The sequence below is a fragment of the Schistocerca piceifrons genome, chromosome X, assembly GCF_021461385.2.
Source record: "Schistocerca piceifrons isolate TAMUIC-IGC-003096 chromosome X, iqSchPice1.1, whole genome shotgun sequence".
NCBI classification, from domain to species: Eukaryota; Metazoa; Arthropoda; class Insecta; order Orthoptera; family Acrididae; genus Schistocerca; species Schistocerca piceifrons.
Window position 1 is genome coordinate 752,165,089 of NC_060149.1, and position 16,829 is coordinate 752,181,917.

Consider the following 16,829-nt stretch of genomic DNA (forward strand, 5'->3'; position numbering starts at 1 on the left):
ACCCATTCACTCAGTTTTTTTGTTACAGAGGGTAGCTAACCCTCTGACCGAACACGCTGAGTTACCGTGCCGGCTAATTAAGAGCGACGTGTCGAGTTCTGTCTACAAGGAAGTCTTAAATCCAGTCGCAAATCTGCTCCGATGCTCGTTAAGCTTGTATTTTGTTCACCAAACAGCAGTGTGGGACGGTGTCAAATGCCTTCCTGAAGTCAAGGGAATGTCGTGTGGCTAGGGCCTCCCGTCGGGTAGACCGTTCGCCTGGTGCAAGTCTTTCGAGTTGACGCCACTTCGGCGACTTGGGTGTCGATGGGGATGAAATGATGATGATTAGGACAACACAACACCCTGTCCCTGAGCGGAGAAAATCTCCGACCCAGCCGGGAATCGAACCCAGGACGTTAGGTATGACATTCCGTCGCGCTGACCACTCAGTTACCAGGGGTGGACGAAGTCAAGGAACACGGCATTAACCTCAGCGCCGTTGTCAACTGCGCTGTGTATCTCATGGAGGAATTGAGCGAGCTGAGTTTCGCAGGATCTCTGTTTGCGGACTCCATGTTCATTTTTACAGAGGAGATTTTCATTCGCCAAAAACATCATAATTCTTAAGTATAAAACATGTTCCATAATTCTAAAACAGGTTGACGTCAAAGATATAGGTCTATAATTGTATCTGTCCTACCGCCCTTCTTAAAAACAGAGATGACGTGCGCTTTCTTCCAGTCATTAGGTACCTTTCGTTGTTGAAGCGATCTACGATAAATCACTGCTTGAAGGGGAGCAAGGTATTTTGCATGATCTTCGTAGAATCTTATAGCCTCTTCCTAAGACAGTAGTACAAAACAATGAAAGACAAGCCGATGAAATACGGGCGTGTACGATGCTGAGAATTATCCAGGCCATAGACGGAAATGCATGTGGATGTACAACAGACACGTGGGCCGAAATATATCGAAAATTGTATTACCTGTAGATTACTGCGTGCATCACACATGTTTTGAACACAGCTTTGAAACACATTTTCGAAGACGTTATTTTATAGATAAGGTTGCAGTCGTTTTTTTCACGACTTTTGCTGCCAAACATATTGTCCATTTCATGAAGAAAACTGGTGACGTTAATTGGATGCAAAAAAGCCTTAAGCAAGAAACAGAAAGTAGGTGCAACACCTTCTTTAAAATGCTACAATCTGTAGTTCGGCAGTACGATAAAATCCTATCCCGAAGAGAGGCGTCCTTCATAGCTTACTGCTAACGACACAAAAATAAATAAATAAATAAAATAAAATGTGTGTGAAATCTTATGGGACTTAACTGCTAAGGTCATCAGTCCCTAAACCTACACACTACTTAACCTAAATTATCCTAAGGACAAACACACACATCCACGCCTGAGGGAGGACTCGAACGTCCGCCGGGACGAGCCACGCTGCTAATGACAATAACACTGAACAGAACTCGTACCATTTTTAGATCCCTTCAAAGATGCAATGGGAGTTCTGGAAGGCGTGAAGTTTCGAGCCTAAATTTAGAGAGGTTCAAATGGTTCAAATGGCTCTGAGCACTATGGGAATTAACATCTGTGGTCATCAGTCCCCTAGAACTTAGAACTACTTAAAACTAACTAACCTAAGGACATCACACACATCCATGCCCGTGGCAGGATTCGAACCTGCGACCGTAGCAGTCGCGCGGTTCCAGACTGAGCGCCTAGAACCGCTATACCACCGTGGCCGGCTAGAGAGGTTCGTTTAAATTACTATGGAGCCAGTTTTCCTGTTCAATATACGCTGTGCGGCCAGCAAATGAAAATTCTTCTTAATTAAAAAACTCCGGTTTAAAAGGTCAGTACAGTACAACTATCGTATTATCGTCTGTCAACTGTAGATACTTAAGATCACTTTCTCTGAATCACAGGTGAGGAATTCGAAATTGGAACGTTGCACGGAATCGTAACATTTCTAAGGTCGCCTTTTCGATTGCTGGAAATGATGCCTGTTTTCGGTAGAGATGAGACGATATATACTGTGCGACCCATATGTGATGAAATTCAGTTTCTGATAAGACAGAACAAAATTATACCTCTGTTTTTGTGATATTTGTAAATATTTGTTTAGGCCGTTGGGAGAAAGTCAGCGGCGCTCACCAGCCAGAAAAATGAAGTCTCTCTTTTTCGAGTGACTAGACTGAGGACCACGTTATACTCAATTTGCCGATTAAGTTGATTTGTATTTAACCCAAATGAATAGTGGTGATGACGATGATCCGCTTGAGAGTTGAAAGCGCAACCGTAATCTCTTTGCAAAGGTATATAATTTAGCGGGAAGGGCTTCTTGTCTTCCAGCGCGAATGTGACTAGCGAAAGAAATTTCAGTGCAGTATGGAACCTTATATCGAGCGGACTAACCAACCCTGATCCAAAAGGGCCAGATTCATTTTAATTATGGCAACAGGGAATAATTCCCTTAGGCTTCTAATTTCTTAGGTGGTCAAGTTCACATACGAGGGTTGGAATGTTAATAGTGGCAGGTATTTATTTACAGCTCGTACAAATGAGATACGTGTTTTAAAGTTTTACTGACCTTCAAAGTTGTCACTAGCATTGTGTATAACCCGTTGCCGGCGATGTGGAAGTAGTAGGATACTCTTAGCAGTGCCAGTTGTGTTGACAGTTCTAGTGACGCGATCTCTTGCCCGACGAATTTGTGCAGTTCTGAAGCAAATGCTCTGAAGTGTTTCCTTCGGTTTAGAAATCGACTTGAGCTCACGAGGGCTTAAGTCAGGGGAGTGCAGTAGGTGGTATAGCACTTAGAAGCCCCATCAGTCAAACAAATCAGTAACAGCGTGCACTGTACGTGCTTGAACATTGTCCTGCAAAATGATGGACAGGTCCTACAGAAATTGTCATCACTTCTGTCTCTATGCTATTCATTTTTGAAACACAACCTACTACCAGCTTAGAGACAGACGTCATGACACTTTCTGCAGGTCATGACCATCATCTTGCAGGACAATGCTCAAGCACGTGCAGTGCTTGCTGTTACTGATTTGTTTGACTGATGGGGCTTCTAAGTGCTATACCACCTACTGCACTCCCCTGACTTAAGCCCTCGTGAGCTCAAGTCGATTTCTAAACTGAAGGAAACACTTCAGAGCATTTGCTTCAGAACTGCACAAATTCGTCGGGCAATAGATCGCGCCACTAGAATTGTCAACACAACTGGCACTGCTAAGAGTATCCTACTACTTCCACATCGCTGGCAACGGGTTATACACAATATTGGTGACTATTTTTTTAAATTGTGATTTTGATCACCTTATATACAGGCGGGCTGGCAGCAGCATATTACGCCGCTCTTCAGCCTTGAGTGGTACAATAAGTATTACATATAGGTGGCACAGAGAATACATTTAAAACGGCGGGAAAAAAATGGAGACACTAAAAACAAAAAAAATCATGGCGCCGTTCACGCTGGACAAGAAATATCACTAACACTAGTTGACACGGCGCATATAGCATGGATGACGGCGACGGCACACGTGAACAGTGGTGGCGTGACGGCGGAAGAACACTAAACACAAACGAAGGCACACACACGAGACACTGATGGCGATGATCTCCGGCGCGCGAATGTTCACTGAGCGTGTGCGAGTCCGGGGACCTGCCAAGAGAGGAGGAGGAGGAGGGGAAGTGGGAGAGGGAGAGGGTAGAGCAGAGATGCCATGGGCAGGGGAGATAGGGGAGAAAGGAAGGGGGAAGGGAAGCCCGGGGGAAGAGGAGCGGAGGAAGGGGGATGAGTGTAAAGGAAAGAGAAGGGAGGGAAGGAGGGTGCCTAAAGGAAAGGACACAGGAAGTGGGGGGCGGGGAGGATCAAAGTCGATAGGAGGGGTAGATGGAGGGGAGGAGGACATCATCAGGGAGGGGGAGCTGGCGGAAGCCACCTTGGGAGAGGGTAAGGAGAGTGGAGAGATGGAGAGCGGGTGGGACGTGGGAATACAGGCGTGGCAGCGGGCGGGGGTGGGAGAGAATGGGTGAGACAAGCAGGTGAGGAGGATCGAGTTTGCAGGAGGTATACGGGATCCGTATCCTTTCAAGGAAAAGGAGGAGGTGGGGGAAGGGGATGAGATCGTACAGGAGCTGCATGGGGGAGGAGAGACAGATGCGATACGTGAGGCGGAGAGCATGGCGTTCAAGGATTTGGAGGGATTTATAAAAGGTAGGGGGGACGGAGATCCAGGCCAGATGGGCGTAACAAAGGATAGGGCGGATGAGGGATTTATAGGTGCGGAGTATGGTGGAGGGGTCCAGACCCTACGTACGGCCAGAAAGGAGCTCGAGGAGATGGAGTCGGGAGCGTGCCTCGGCTTGAATTGTCCGGAGATGGGGAGTCCAGGAGAGGCGACGGTCGAGGGTGACGCCAAGGTACTTAAGGGTGGGAGTGAGGGCGATAGGACGGCCATAGATGGTGAGATAGAAATCAAGGAGGCGGAAGGAAGGGGTGGTTTTGCCTACAATGATCGCCTGGGTTTTGGAGGGATTGACCTGGAGCAACCACTGGTTGCACCAAGTGGTGAACCGGTCAAGATGGGATTGGAGAAGGTGTTGGGAGCGCTGCAGGGTGGGGGCAAGGGCAAGGAAGGCGGTGTCATCGGCAAACTGGAGAAGGTGGACGGGGGGCGACGGCGGCGGCATGTCCGCCGTGTACAAAAGGTACAGAAGGGGAGAGAGGACGGAGCCTTGGGGCACACCGGCGGAGGGGAAAAAGGTGTAGGAATCTGTGTTATGGATGATGACGTAGGAAGGACGGTGGCAGAGAAAGGAGCCGATCAGACGGACGTAGTTAATGGGAAGGGTGAAGGTTTGGAGCTTGAAGAGGAGACCGGAATGCCATACGCGGTCATAAGCACGTTCGAGGTCCAGGGAGAGGAAGATTGCGGAGCGACGGGAATTAAGCCAGTCGGAAAAGAGATGAGTGAGGTGAAGGAGAACTGGTGACTACTTTGAAGCTCATTAAAACTTTGAAACACATATATATCTTGTACGAGCTGTAAATAAATAGTTGCCTCTATTAAAGTTCCAAACCTCGTATACGCATTTGAATCAATAAAGCAGATGATGTTATAAAAACAGCAATGCGATTTTTCATTACGAGACTGACCATTATTACTAAAAGTTGATAATTACATAGTTTTCCAATGAAACTCGGAACTGCTTCCCTGGATTTCCAGCGTCTCACGCTGTCAAGGCAGCGTCATCTGCCGGCTGGGCAGATATGCCTCGCCTGTGACAAGAGATGCCACTCGCAAGAAAACATTATGTCCCAGACCGTCAGCTACTGACACTGAAGAGCCAAAGAAACTGGTACACCTACATAATATTACACGTAGGGCCCCCGCGAGCACGCAGAAGTGCCGGAACACGACGTGGCATGGACTCGACTAATGTCTGAAGTAGCGCTGAAGGGAATTGATACCATGAATCCTGCAGCGCTGTCCATAAATTCGTAAGAGTGAGATGGGGTGGAGATCTTTTCGAGCAGCACTTTGCAAGGCATCTCAGATATGCTCAATAATGTTAATGTCTGGGGAGTGTGGGGGCCAGCGGAAGTGTTTAAACTCAGAAGTGTGTCCCTGGAGCCACTCTGTAGCAATTCTGGACGTGTGTGGTGTCGCATTGTCCTGCTGGAATACACAATGGACACAAATGGATGCAGGTGAGCAGACTGGACGCTTTCGTATGTGTCACCTCTCAGATTCGTATCTAGACGCATCGGGGGTCCCATATTATTCCAACTGCACACGCCTCACACCATTACAGAGCCTCCACCAGCTTAATCATTCCCCTGCTGACAACATGCAGGGTCCATGGATTCATGAGGTTGTCTCCATAGCCGTAAACATCCATCCGCTCTACACAATTTGAAACGAGACTCACCCGACCAGCCAACATGTTTCCAGTAATCAACAGCCCAATGTCGGTGTTGACGGGCCCAGGCGAGGCGTGAAGCTTAGTGTCGTGCAGTCATCACGAATGGGCCTTCAGCTCCGAAAGCCCTCTTAATCATGTTTCGTTGAATGGTTCGCACGCTGACACTTGTTGATGGCCCAGCTTTGAAATCTGCTACAATTTGCGGAAGGGATGCACTTCTGTCTCGCTGAACGATTCTCTTCAGTCGTCGATGATCCTGTTCTTACAGGATATTTTCCGGCCGCAGCGATGTAGGAGACTTGATGTTTTATCGGATTCCTGATATTCACGGTACACTCGTGAAATGGTCGCACGGGAAAATCCCCACTTCATCGCTACCTCGGAGATGCTGTGTCCCATCCCTCGTGCACCGACTATAACACCACGTTCACACTCATTTAAATCTTGATAACCTGCCATTGTAGAACAGTAACAGATCTAACAACTGCGCCAGACACTTGTCTTATATAGGCGTTGCCGACAGTAGCGCCGTATTCTGCCTGTTTACATATCTCTGTATTTGAATACGCATGCATATACCAATTTCTTTGGCGCTTCAGTGTAGAACAACCAAAGTAAGAAAAAAAGTATAATTCCAAGCAACTGTTAACGTTGGAAGGGCATGCCCCCTACGCTAATCTAAACTTAACATGGGCGGATCCACCTCTGAACCTCACCCTGGAATGTGGGTAGATCCACTCCCGAACACTACCTCACACCATAAAGTGGTTGGATCCACCCAGGATCTGGGGCAGGGCTCAGAGGTGGATCTGCCCATGTTAAGTTCAGGATAGAGTCGCAGATACCCTCAACATGCACGACCGATATTAACAGTTGGTTGGCATTACCTTTTCTACTTCGGGTGTTCTGTGCGGTTACCTGGGTGGGACGCAATGTTCGCTCAGGATTGACATCTCGCATAAAAGGATACTTTAACATCTATACACCTGAAAACGTCTTCCCTGAGTAGGCGTTTTTGTAGTGTAGAATAACATGAAGTGTACAAGAAACACATGCATATGGCTTTTCTTACAAATCTTATAAAATACCCAATTATACACACATCCTCCTTACTACAGATGATGGTATTAAGCCACTATTTACTACCCCATGGCGGTGTTAGCTATTTTTCATACTAATAAACGGGATAGTTTTTTACAGCGTACTCCATACCAGATGCTTCTAGGGCGGTGTAAACTGCCGAACAGTGTTCTGCAATGTACTACATCTAGCAGCTAGTCGTTTGCTAAAGTGGTGGAACCTTTATTTCTATATACATATAAAAGTAAGAGTTGATGAAGTCCAGCCAAGAAGTAACGTGTTCTGTCTTCCTATAGTTTTACTTATGAGAAGTCTTCCAATGAAAACATACGAAACGCGGTAACAACACGAAAGTTGTGTGTATATAATTTGGTAGATAATTTTCTTGTTTTCGGATGTCTTAGAACGCGCATGTAATATTTGTATCATTATGTAATGTGCGCACAGTCTTGTCAGAGACGCTGCCCTGCCCGGAAACTAGTCAGATCATCTTTGTTCTGTGAAGATGCGCGGTTGTTAAGTGTTGATCGCTAGGAGAGGGGATAGAGAGCTGTACTGGGGTGTCGTGGCGGTAAGCGTGTACAGGAAGGACGCAAAACATGGTGCTCTTGGAAATTATTTTATTGATCTGATGGAAAATATTATTATTAAAAAAGGAACATTAGCATTATGTGCTGAATGTTATGGATTTACTAAGACAGATACTGTTTTCAGAAGATTGAGATTTAAGGTAACGACTGAAGATATTTTACTTTATTGCGGCAGCATTTACTTAGGTATTCTTGGTTCAACACAGACATTCAAATCAGGAATTTCTTGCTTTTTTATCAAGTTTTGTCACAGTCAGTGCTAATAGATTTGAAAAGACAAAAAGAATTTAATCATTAATATGAGGACTCCAGTGTTAGAATAAATTTTCATGTTGACTTGCATGTTCATATGTCTCCAATGTTGATTTTGAGTACACACATGAAAAAAAGTTTTGCAGCGTCCCGGCTCCCAGAACTCCTGAAGGTAGACGTTGACTGGGGATATTGTATCACAGACACAGTCCCTTTGAGTGTTCAGAGATGTCACTGAACCCGCCCAAAGATGTAAACAACCATGTGCGAGCAGCGCCTATTAGACGGAGCGGGTCCGACAGCCGATCGGTTCTAGCCATTCCACCAGGAAGAAGGTACACGGCTCGTGTTGTCTGTAGTTCAACCATGCATAGACGGTCAATACCGCGGTTCGATCGTGTCCGCATTGTTACTTTGTGCAGGAAGGGCTCTCAACAAGGGAAGTGTCCAGACATCTCGGGGTGAAACAAAGCGATGTTATTCGGACATGGAGGAGATGCAGAGAGACAGGAACTGTGGTGCGAGACTTTTCTCCAGACGTCCATGGCGAGGTCCATCTTTGCAACCACGACACCATGCAGCGCAGTACAGATGGGCCCAACAACATGCCGAATGGACCGCTCAGGATTGGCATCACGTTCTCTTCACTGATGAGTGTAGCATATGCCTTCAGCCAGACAATCGTCGGAGACGTGTTTGGCGGCTGAACGCCTGAGACACAATGCGCAACGAGTGCAGCAAGACGGAGGTTCCCTGCTGTTTTGGGGTGGCATTATGTGGGGCCGACATACGCCACTGGTGGTCATTGAAGGCGCCGTAACGGCTGTACGCTACGTGAATGCCATCCTCCGACCGATAGTGCAACCATATCGGCAGAATATTGCCGAGGCATTCGTCTTCATGGACGACAATTCGTTCCCCCATCGTGCACATCTTGTGAATGACTGCCTTCAGGATAACGACATCGCTCGACTAGAGTGGCCAGCATGCTCTCCAGACATGAACCCTATCGAACATGCATGGGATAGATTGAAAAGGGCTGTTTATGGACGACGTGACCCACCAACCACTCTGACGTATCTAGGCCGAAACGCCGTTGAGAAGTGGGACAATCTGAACCAACAGTACCTTGATGAATTTGTGGACAGTATGCCACGATGCATACAGGCATGCATCAATGCAAGACGACGTGCTACTGTGTATTAGAAGTACCGGTGCGTACAGCAATCTGGACCACCACCTCTGAATGTCTCGCTGTATGGTGGTACAACATGCAATGTGTGGTTTTCATGAGCAATAAAAAGGGCGGAAATGATGTTTATGTTGATCTCTATTCCAATTTTCTGTACAGTTTCCGGAACTCTAAGAACCGAGGTGTTGCAAAACTAAAAAAGTTGTGTAATTGTAATTTGCAATGAAATATTTTCTTATTGTTTACTAAACTTTCAATCGTGAAATTTTTTAACTGGAACAGCGTCAAGAAATTTTTTTAGAATAATTTTTTGAAATACAGTTTCTTGAGAAGAATTTTTATCTTGAGATTAACTCAGATCATCCTTCGTCATTTTCTAGCACCTATTACCTGATGAACATACCTTATTAAGTGAGATAAATTATGTGAGAACCAAATTTGTACTGCATATATTTAAGAGATCGCATTGCGCTACCGCGGTTCTCTGTATTTTTTAGAAACTGAGATCAGCTCAAAAAATAAGATGCGCCTATTGTTTTTCTTCTACGAGAGCGGTTTTTGTATTTCACATGCTCAATTAACAGCACTGAGTTTAATTATTCTCATTAAAATTCAGTGTCATTATTTTTTGTAACATACAGTGTAGGTTCATTTATTTACATTCTCGCAGTCATATTTATTTTTCATTCTCACAGACTTAGTTCTTAATACTGTAAACGTGAGGTTAGCTTATGTACATATTTTTTTCTTCTTTATGAATGGAATTTTTTTGGGATGCAACAGCTTACTTTCTAAAGACACCATACATACAGAAAGAGACAATCCAGAAGTAAAGCAAACAGGTGCAAATCACGTAATATTCTTTATCTTTTTTATTAATTAAGATAACTTTTACTTGGCGGCTTTCCTGCAAGGATAGGGCGTCGGCGAATTTTCTGTGAATTTTTGCGTATCAGATTAAGTGCACTATCCCCGCCTACCATTTGCTTATAATTTTGCTTTTCCGCTGCGCCATTTTCTAACCATTTGTATTTCTTTACAGCTTAATGGGATAGATTTTGTATTTTCTTTATTTGTTGTGATTTTTTGTTATTGCCGCTAACTTGCCGCATACTACAGGGAATAGCAAGTCGCGAAGCACTAACATCACACACAAAAATAATATGCAAAATTTTATAGATAAAGTACATTGATTTCAGATGATTCAGCTGTCAATAAGACAGAGTGTAATTCTAACGTAACAATGCATGCTGCTGCTGTTTCCCGCAGTCCGGTACCGCGGGACTGCTACGGTCGCAGGCTCGAATCCTGCCTCGGGCATGGATGTGTGTGATGTCCTTAGGTTAGTTAGGTTTAAGTAATTCTAAGTTGTAGGGGACTGATGACCTAAGATGTTAAGTCCCATAGTGCTCAGAGCCATTTGAACCAATTTTTTTTTTTTTTTTTTGCTGTTTCCCTCATGAATAGTCAGCCTACGATTGATACAGACACTCCACAGAACACAGATAGCAACATTCTTGCCAATATCAATATTTCTTTCAGTGATGAGCCCCAACATGCTAGATTAAATGGTGTGGATTCCGCTCAGTCGGACAGTAACGCTACACGGACGCTGAATATTTTTTTTTCAGAAACTACAGACGTTACTGAAAACACAGACGAACAGTCACTTCATCACCCAACGAATAATATGAATTCTTTACAGAATAATGACCTTGGACCTCTGTTTCAGCAGTTATTACAAGAAAACAAAAAAATACTAGCAAATCTCTTTGTTCGTGAAAAAAAAAACGTCGATCTACTCAAAGCGAATTTAAGTGGAGGAATTAAAGCAGTTAAAGAATGTCACTACAAGGATCGTAGAAATTACAGCTACACAGACACTGTTACAAGAATAGTTTTCTCAAAGAGAGACTGAGGTTGACGAAAAATTGAAGGAAATCACAGACAGATATCGCAAACACCTGGCTTTAATTATTTAAAAGCTTAACAAGATAGTTCCTAGCGCTGCGGTTACGAAATTGCGAAGGAAGACACAAAAGGATTTGGAACAAATACAACATTTAGAAGCAGAAACAAAACAGGTTGACTTCAGTACAAAAGAACAATTCGACACTCTGAAAGTAGAGCTACGCAAATTACGCAAATCGTGTTAGACGCAGACGATCATTAAGCGAGGTGCCGCAGTGGTTAGCACACTGGACTCGCATTCGGGAGGACGACGGTTGAAACCCGCGTCTGGCCATCCTGATTCAGGTTTCCCGTGATTTCCCTAAATCGCTTCATCCAAATGCCGGGAGGTTTCTTTGATAGGGCATGGCCAATTTCCTTCCCCATCCTTCCCTAATCTGATGGGACCAATGACGTCGCTGTTTGGTTACCTCCCCCAAATCAGCCAACCAACCAGCAGACGATCACTGTGATGACACAGCCAATAAGTTTTACTGTTACGGAAAAAGAGATAAGCAACTCTGACATAAGGCAGATTATTATTATGCAGAACCTGTGATTGAGTATCTCAAAAACGGCGAAGCTGGTCGAATGTTCACGTGCTACTATCGTGAGGATCATCGGAAAGAGGTAGAAGGACAGTGAAACTACCACTGGGCGCTAAATGGTTGGAGCAAGTCAATAAAGCGTTGGTCTACTTCTGGTCCTTATGGAAGCAGTTATATCTCACGCAGGATACGGTGGGCGATGCTAAGTGACCAGTTTTCGTTCAAAGCACTGGGCGAGTTCATTCGTTTGTTCGGAAGGGGAGGGCTATAAGTGTTTTCCATCTTTCGGCCGGTCAGCGATAACAGAATCGAAGCGCGGACCCTGCGATCTTTCTCAAACGATTTTACAGAAACTATTAGGATAAAATTTCATTTATGCTTTACTGATAGCTTTATATGTCAGGTTCATGATGACGTGCCCATCATTTTGTTAACGGTCGTAGATACTGTGATATTTACGCGAAAATAAGACACTGCGCGAAATTCGGAAAAGTGTGCAATGAAAAACAGGGGGTCGCTATTATTTTGCGTTTGGTACATATTATATAACGTGTTATTGCGTATGAAATTTAGCTACCATATTGGATTTTTCTTTAGTCTTCGGTAGAGATACCTATCTCTCACCATTCTTGAGAATATTGAACTGATCTAGCACATTCATTTGCGATCGCGCCGCGCCAGTGATAAAGCCAGAGCGAAATATACACAACATTCCTTATATTTCATAAAAGGTTTCAGACATCCCTTCGTGCTTTATGTCTTCCCCGACGGCGATGTCATCTTTCAGCAGTATAACTATCTCGGAGCCAGAACCGTGCTACAGTGGTTTGAGGAGCATTATAGTGAATCCACGTTGAAGTATCGGTGACCAAACTCGGCTGATGTAAATCGTATGAAACTCGTCAGGGTCGATATCGGGCGGTATTACCACGCACGCAAATCAGTGACCCGTTCTTTACGCGAATTACATGACCTGTGCGTAGACATCTAATGCCACATACCTCCACAAAGGGACTGATGACCTCAGATGTTAAGTCCCATAGTGCTCAGAGCCATTTGAACCATTTTTTGAACCTCCGAAAACCTACCAACAAACTATCGGATCAAAAATGGCTCTGAGCACTATGGGACTTAACTACTGAGGTCATCAGTCCCCTAGAACTTAGAACTACTTAAACCTAACTAACCTAACGACATCACACACATCCATGCCCGAGGCAGGATTCGAACCTGCGACCGTAGCGGTCACGCGGTTCCAAACTGACGCGCTTAGAACCGCACGGCTACACCGGCCGGCCTATCGGATCCCTGATACGCAGAATCAGTGATGTATTTCTTTCTAAAGACGGACAAACAAGCTATTAAGCATGTCGTCATAATGTTTTGCCTCATCTGTGTATACAGTTGCGGCTGCCCCATACGAAGAGGCCGGCCGCTGTGACCGAGCGGTTCTAGGCGTTTCAATCCGGGATCGTGCTGCTGCTACGGTCGCAGGTTCGAATCCTGCCTCGGGCATGGATGTGTGTGATGTCGTTAGGTTAGTTAGGTTTAAGTATTTCTACGTCTAGGGGACTGATGACCTCAGGCATTAAGTCCCATAGTACTTAGAGCCATTTAATCAACCGACACGAAGAACACTTTGCACAAAACACGGCATTTGATTTCTCGTAGATGAGTATATCCGATGTGGTCGGAGTCGCAGCTCAACTTTACGCCATAGTGCCGCTTTTCTTTTGCATTCAGTGAATCCATACACGGGGTGCGTATCGGCCAACTCTTGATCACTAAACCAGTCCACAGTACCGCTCTGTATCACTGTTAACGCACAACTGACACTGCCAGAAAGCAAAAAGCTAGGTAGAACCGAGCAATACTGAATAGAAACTTGAGGGCAACATATTAAAGAGGGCATTACTGTTCCAGATTGAATTTTCACTATGCAGCGGAGTGTGTGCTGATATGAATCTTCCTGGCAGATTAAAACTGTGTGCCAGGTTTACTTCTACCAGTAACTCTTCTGCCAACGGCCTTGCCGCAGTGGTAACACCGGTTCCCGTCAGATCACCGAAGTTGGGCGCTTTCGGGCTGGGCTAGCACTTGGATGGGTGACCATCCGGTCTGCCGAGCGCTGTTGGCAATCGGGCTGCACCCAGCCCTTGTGAGGCACAGTGGAGCTACTTGATTGAGAAGTAGCGGCTCCGGTCTCGGAAACTGACATACGGCCGGGAGAGCGGTGTGCTGACCACATGCCCCTCCATATACACATCCAGTGACGCCTGTGGGCTGAGGATGACGCGGCGGACGGTCGGTACCTTTGGGCCTTCATTGCCTGTGCGGGAGGAGTTTTTAGTTTTTAGCAACTCTTCTCCTACCTTCCCAACTTCACAGAAGTTATCCTGCGAAACTTGTAAGACTAGCGCTCCTGGGAGAAAGGGCATTCTGGAAACAGTCTTGAAACAATCCTGCAAACAATCCCCTGTGGCTAAGCCATGTGCCTGCAGTACCTTTTCTTCCAGGAGTGCTAATCCTGCAAGTTTCGCAGGAAAAATCCTGTGACGTCTGGAAGGTAGGAGAAGACGTAATGGCGCAAGTACAGCTGTGAGGAGAAGTGCTGACGCGTGCGTGGGTAGCTCATTTGGTAGAGCACTTGCCTGCGAAAGGCAAAGTTCCCGAGTTCGAGTGTCGGTCTAACACACAATTTTGATTTGCCAAGAAGATTCATCTCAGCGCACTCTCCACTGCAGAGAGAAAGTTTCATTCTGGTAACATCCCCCAAGCTATGGCTAAGCCACTTCTCTGCAATATCCTTTCTTCCAGGAGTGTTAGCCCTGCAAGTTTCACAGGAAAATTTCTGTGAAGTTTGGAAGGTAAGAGAAGAGATACTGGTGGAAGTAAAGCTGTGAGGATAGGTTTTGAGTCGTGATTAAGTAGCTCAGTTGGTGGAACACTTGTCCACACGAAAGGCAAAGTTTTCAAGTTCGAGTCTCGGTTCGGCACACAGTGTGAATCTCCCAGGAAGTTTCATATCGATACTACCGTTGTCAACAGTAGGTACCGCAAGCGAATGTAAGGAAGACAGACAGGGCATAACGTCGACATTTGCACTGTTGTTCATTATTTTCCCTACGATACAGATATAAAACTAACTGAAGCAAGCCAGACGTGGTGGCCGAGCGGTTCTAGGCGCTTCAGTCCGGAACCGTGCGACTGCTACGGTCGCAGGTTCGAATCCTGCCTCGGGCATGGATGTGTGTGATGTCGTTAGGTTAGTTAGGTTTAAGTAGTTCTAAGTTCTAGGGGACTGATGACCTCAGATGTTAAGTCCCATAGTACTCAGAGCCATATGAACCATTTGAACTGGAGCAAGAAACCAAACGAAATGCAAAAACTTCATAACGAGCCGCCAGAGACCACGGATCCCTGTTACCAAAATACTCAGAAGGTATCCCTGAACGACCTCTGAAGATTTGTCAGTTTAGTTTGGGTCATCCTGTATGTAAGGCGGAAGCTGCCAGTTGTTAAAGCGTGCAGAGAGTGCGGCATAAAAGAATTCTGAAATGTGTGTGACGTACATCTGTCGTTGTATGAGGTTCTGCCAGACAGCTTTGAGCTCCGGCGTCGGAGCCCTGAGCACGATTGTGCGCCTGCGGATGTTCTTCTTGGGATGGCGGCTGAGCTCCGGGCCACAGCCACCCACCGCAGGACTGGCCGCGCCCTCCGCGTTGCCGTCCAGCAGCAGCCGGAACTCGGTCGCTGTCACACATGCACACAAACACACTTTCCATACCACCGGCAGCATAAATGTAAGGCTCTGAGAACACACCCCCGTCTCTAATGCCAACACAAATGTATAAATCATGATTTGTTCAACTACAATTACATTGTCTATATTTCTAAATGGGTTCCCAGGTTCATGATTTTCAGTATTTCATATAATAACTGGGCGAAATTAAAAAAAATTAAAAGACCGTCATAATCTACTCATTGAGAAAAATAATCTTACTTTAAAGGACTTCCTCAGAAACGCAAATGTTATACACTACTGGCCATTAAAATTGCTACACCAAGAAGAAATGCAGATGATAAACGGGTATTCATTGCACAAATATATGATACCACAACTGACATGTGATTACATTTTCACGCGGTTTGGGTGCATAGATCCTGAGAAATCAGTACCCAGAACAACCACCTCTGGCCGTAATAACGGCCTTGATATGCCTGGGCTTTGAGTCAAACAGAGCTTGGATGGCGTGTACAGGTACAGCTGCCCATGCAGCTTAAAACACGATACCACAGTTCATCAAGAGTAGTGACTGGCGTATAGTGACGAGCCAGTTGCTCGGCCACCATTGACCAGACGTTTTCAGTTGGTGACAGATCTGGAGAATGTGCTGGCCAGGGCAGAAGTCGAACATTTTCTGTATCCAGAAAGGCCCGTACAGGACCTGCAACATGCGGTCGTGCATTATCCTGCTGAAATGTAGGGTTTCGCAGGGATCGAATGAAGGGTGGAGCCACGGGTCGTAACACACCTGAAATGTAACGTCCTCTGTTCAAAGTGCTGTCAATGCGAACAAGAGGTGACCGAGACGTGTAACCAATGGCACCCCATACCATCACGCCGGGTGATACGCCAGTATGGCGATGACGAATACACGCTTCCAATGTGCGTTCACCGCGATGTCGCCAAACACGGATGCGACCATCATGATGCTGTAAACGGAACCTGGATTCATCCGAAAAATTGACGTTTTGTCATTCGTGCACCCAGGTTCGTCGTTGAGTACATCATCGCAGGCGCTCCTGTCTGTGATGCAGCGTCAAGGATAACCGCAGCCACGGTCTCCGAGCTGATAGTCCATGCTGCTGCAAACGTCGTCGAACTGTTCGTGCAGATGGTTATTGTCTTGCAAACGTCCCCGTCTGTTGACTCAGGGATTGAGACGTGGCTGCACGATCCGTTACAGCCTTCCGGATAAGATGCCTGTCATCTCGTATGGTCGTATGTGATTGAAATAATGTATTATGTGGTAAGTTGGTGGAAGTCCCCAAGTGCTTTCATTCTCAAATACTAGATGAATACAGTCAGGGTAATTTGCGGGTTTTTAGTTACACTACCTCAAGATATATTAACGGTTCGTAACTACACTACTGGCCGTTAAAATTGCTACACCACGAAGATGACCTGCTACAGGTGCGAAATTTAACCGACAGGAAGGAGATGTTGTGATATGCAAATGATTAGCTTTTCAGAGCATTCACACAAGGTTGGCGCCGGTGGCGACA

At 45.7% G+C, this 16,829-nt stretch overlaps 1 protein-coding gene across 1 annotated transcript in view; it reads right to left on the minus strand.

Moving 5' to 3' along the window:
• LOC124722040 overlaps window positions 1-16,829 on the minus strand; it is a 1,041,203-nt gene that overhangs the window by 342,482 nt on the left and 681,892 nt on the right. Inside the window, exon 14 of the mRNA XM_047247232.1 lies at window positions 15,113-15,293. Within this exon, the coding sequence (XP_047103188.1) occupies window positions 15,113-15,293 (181 nt within the window). The remainder of the gene's footprint in view (window positions 1-15,112; window positions 15,294-16,829) is intronic.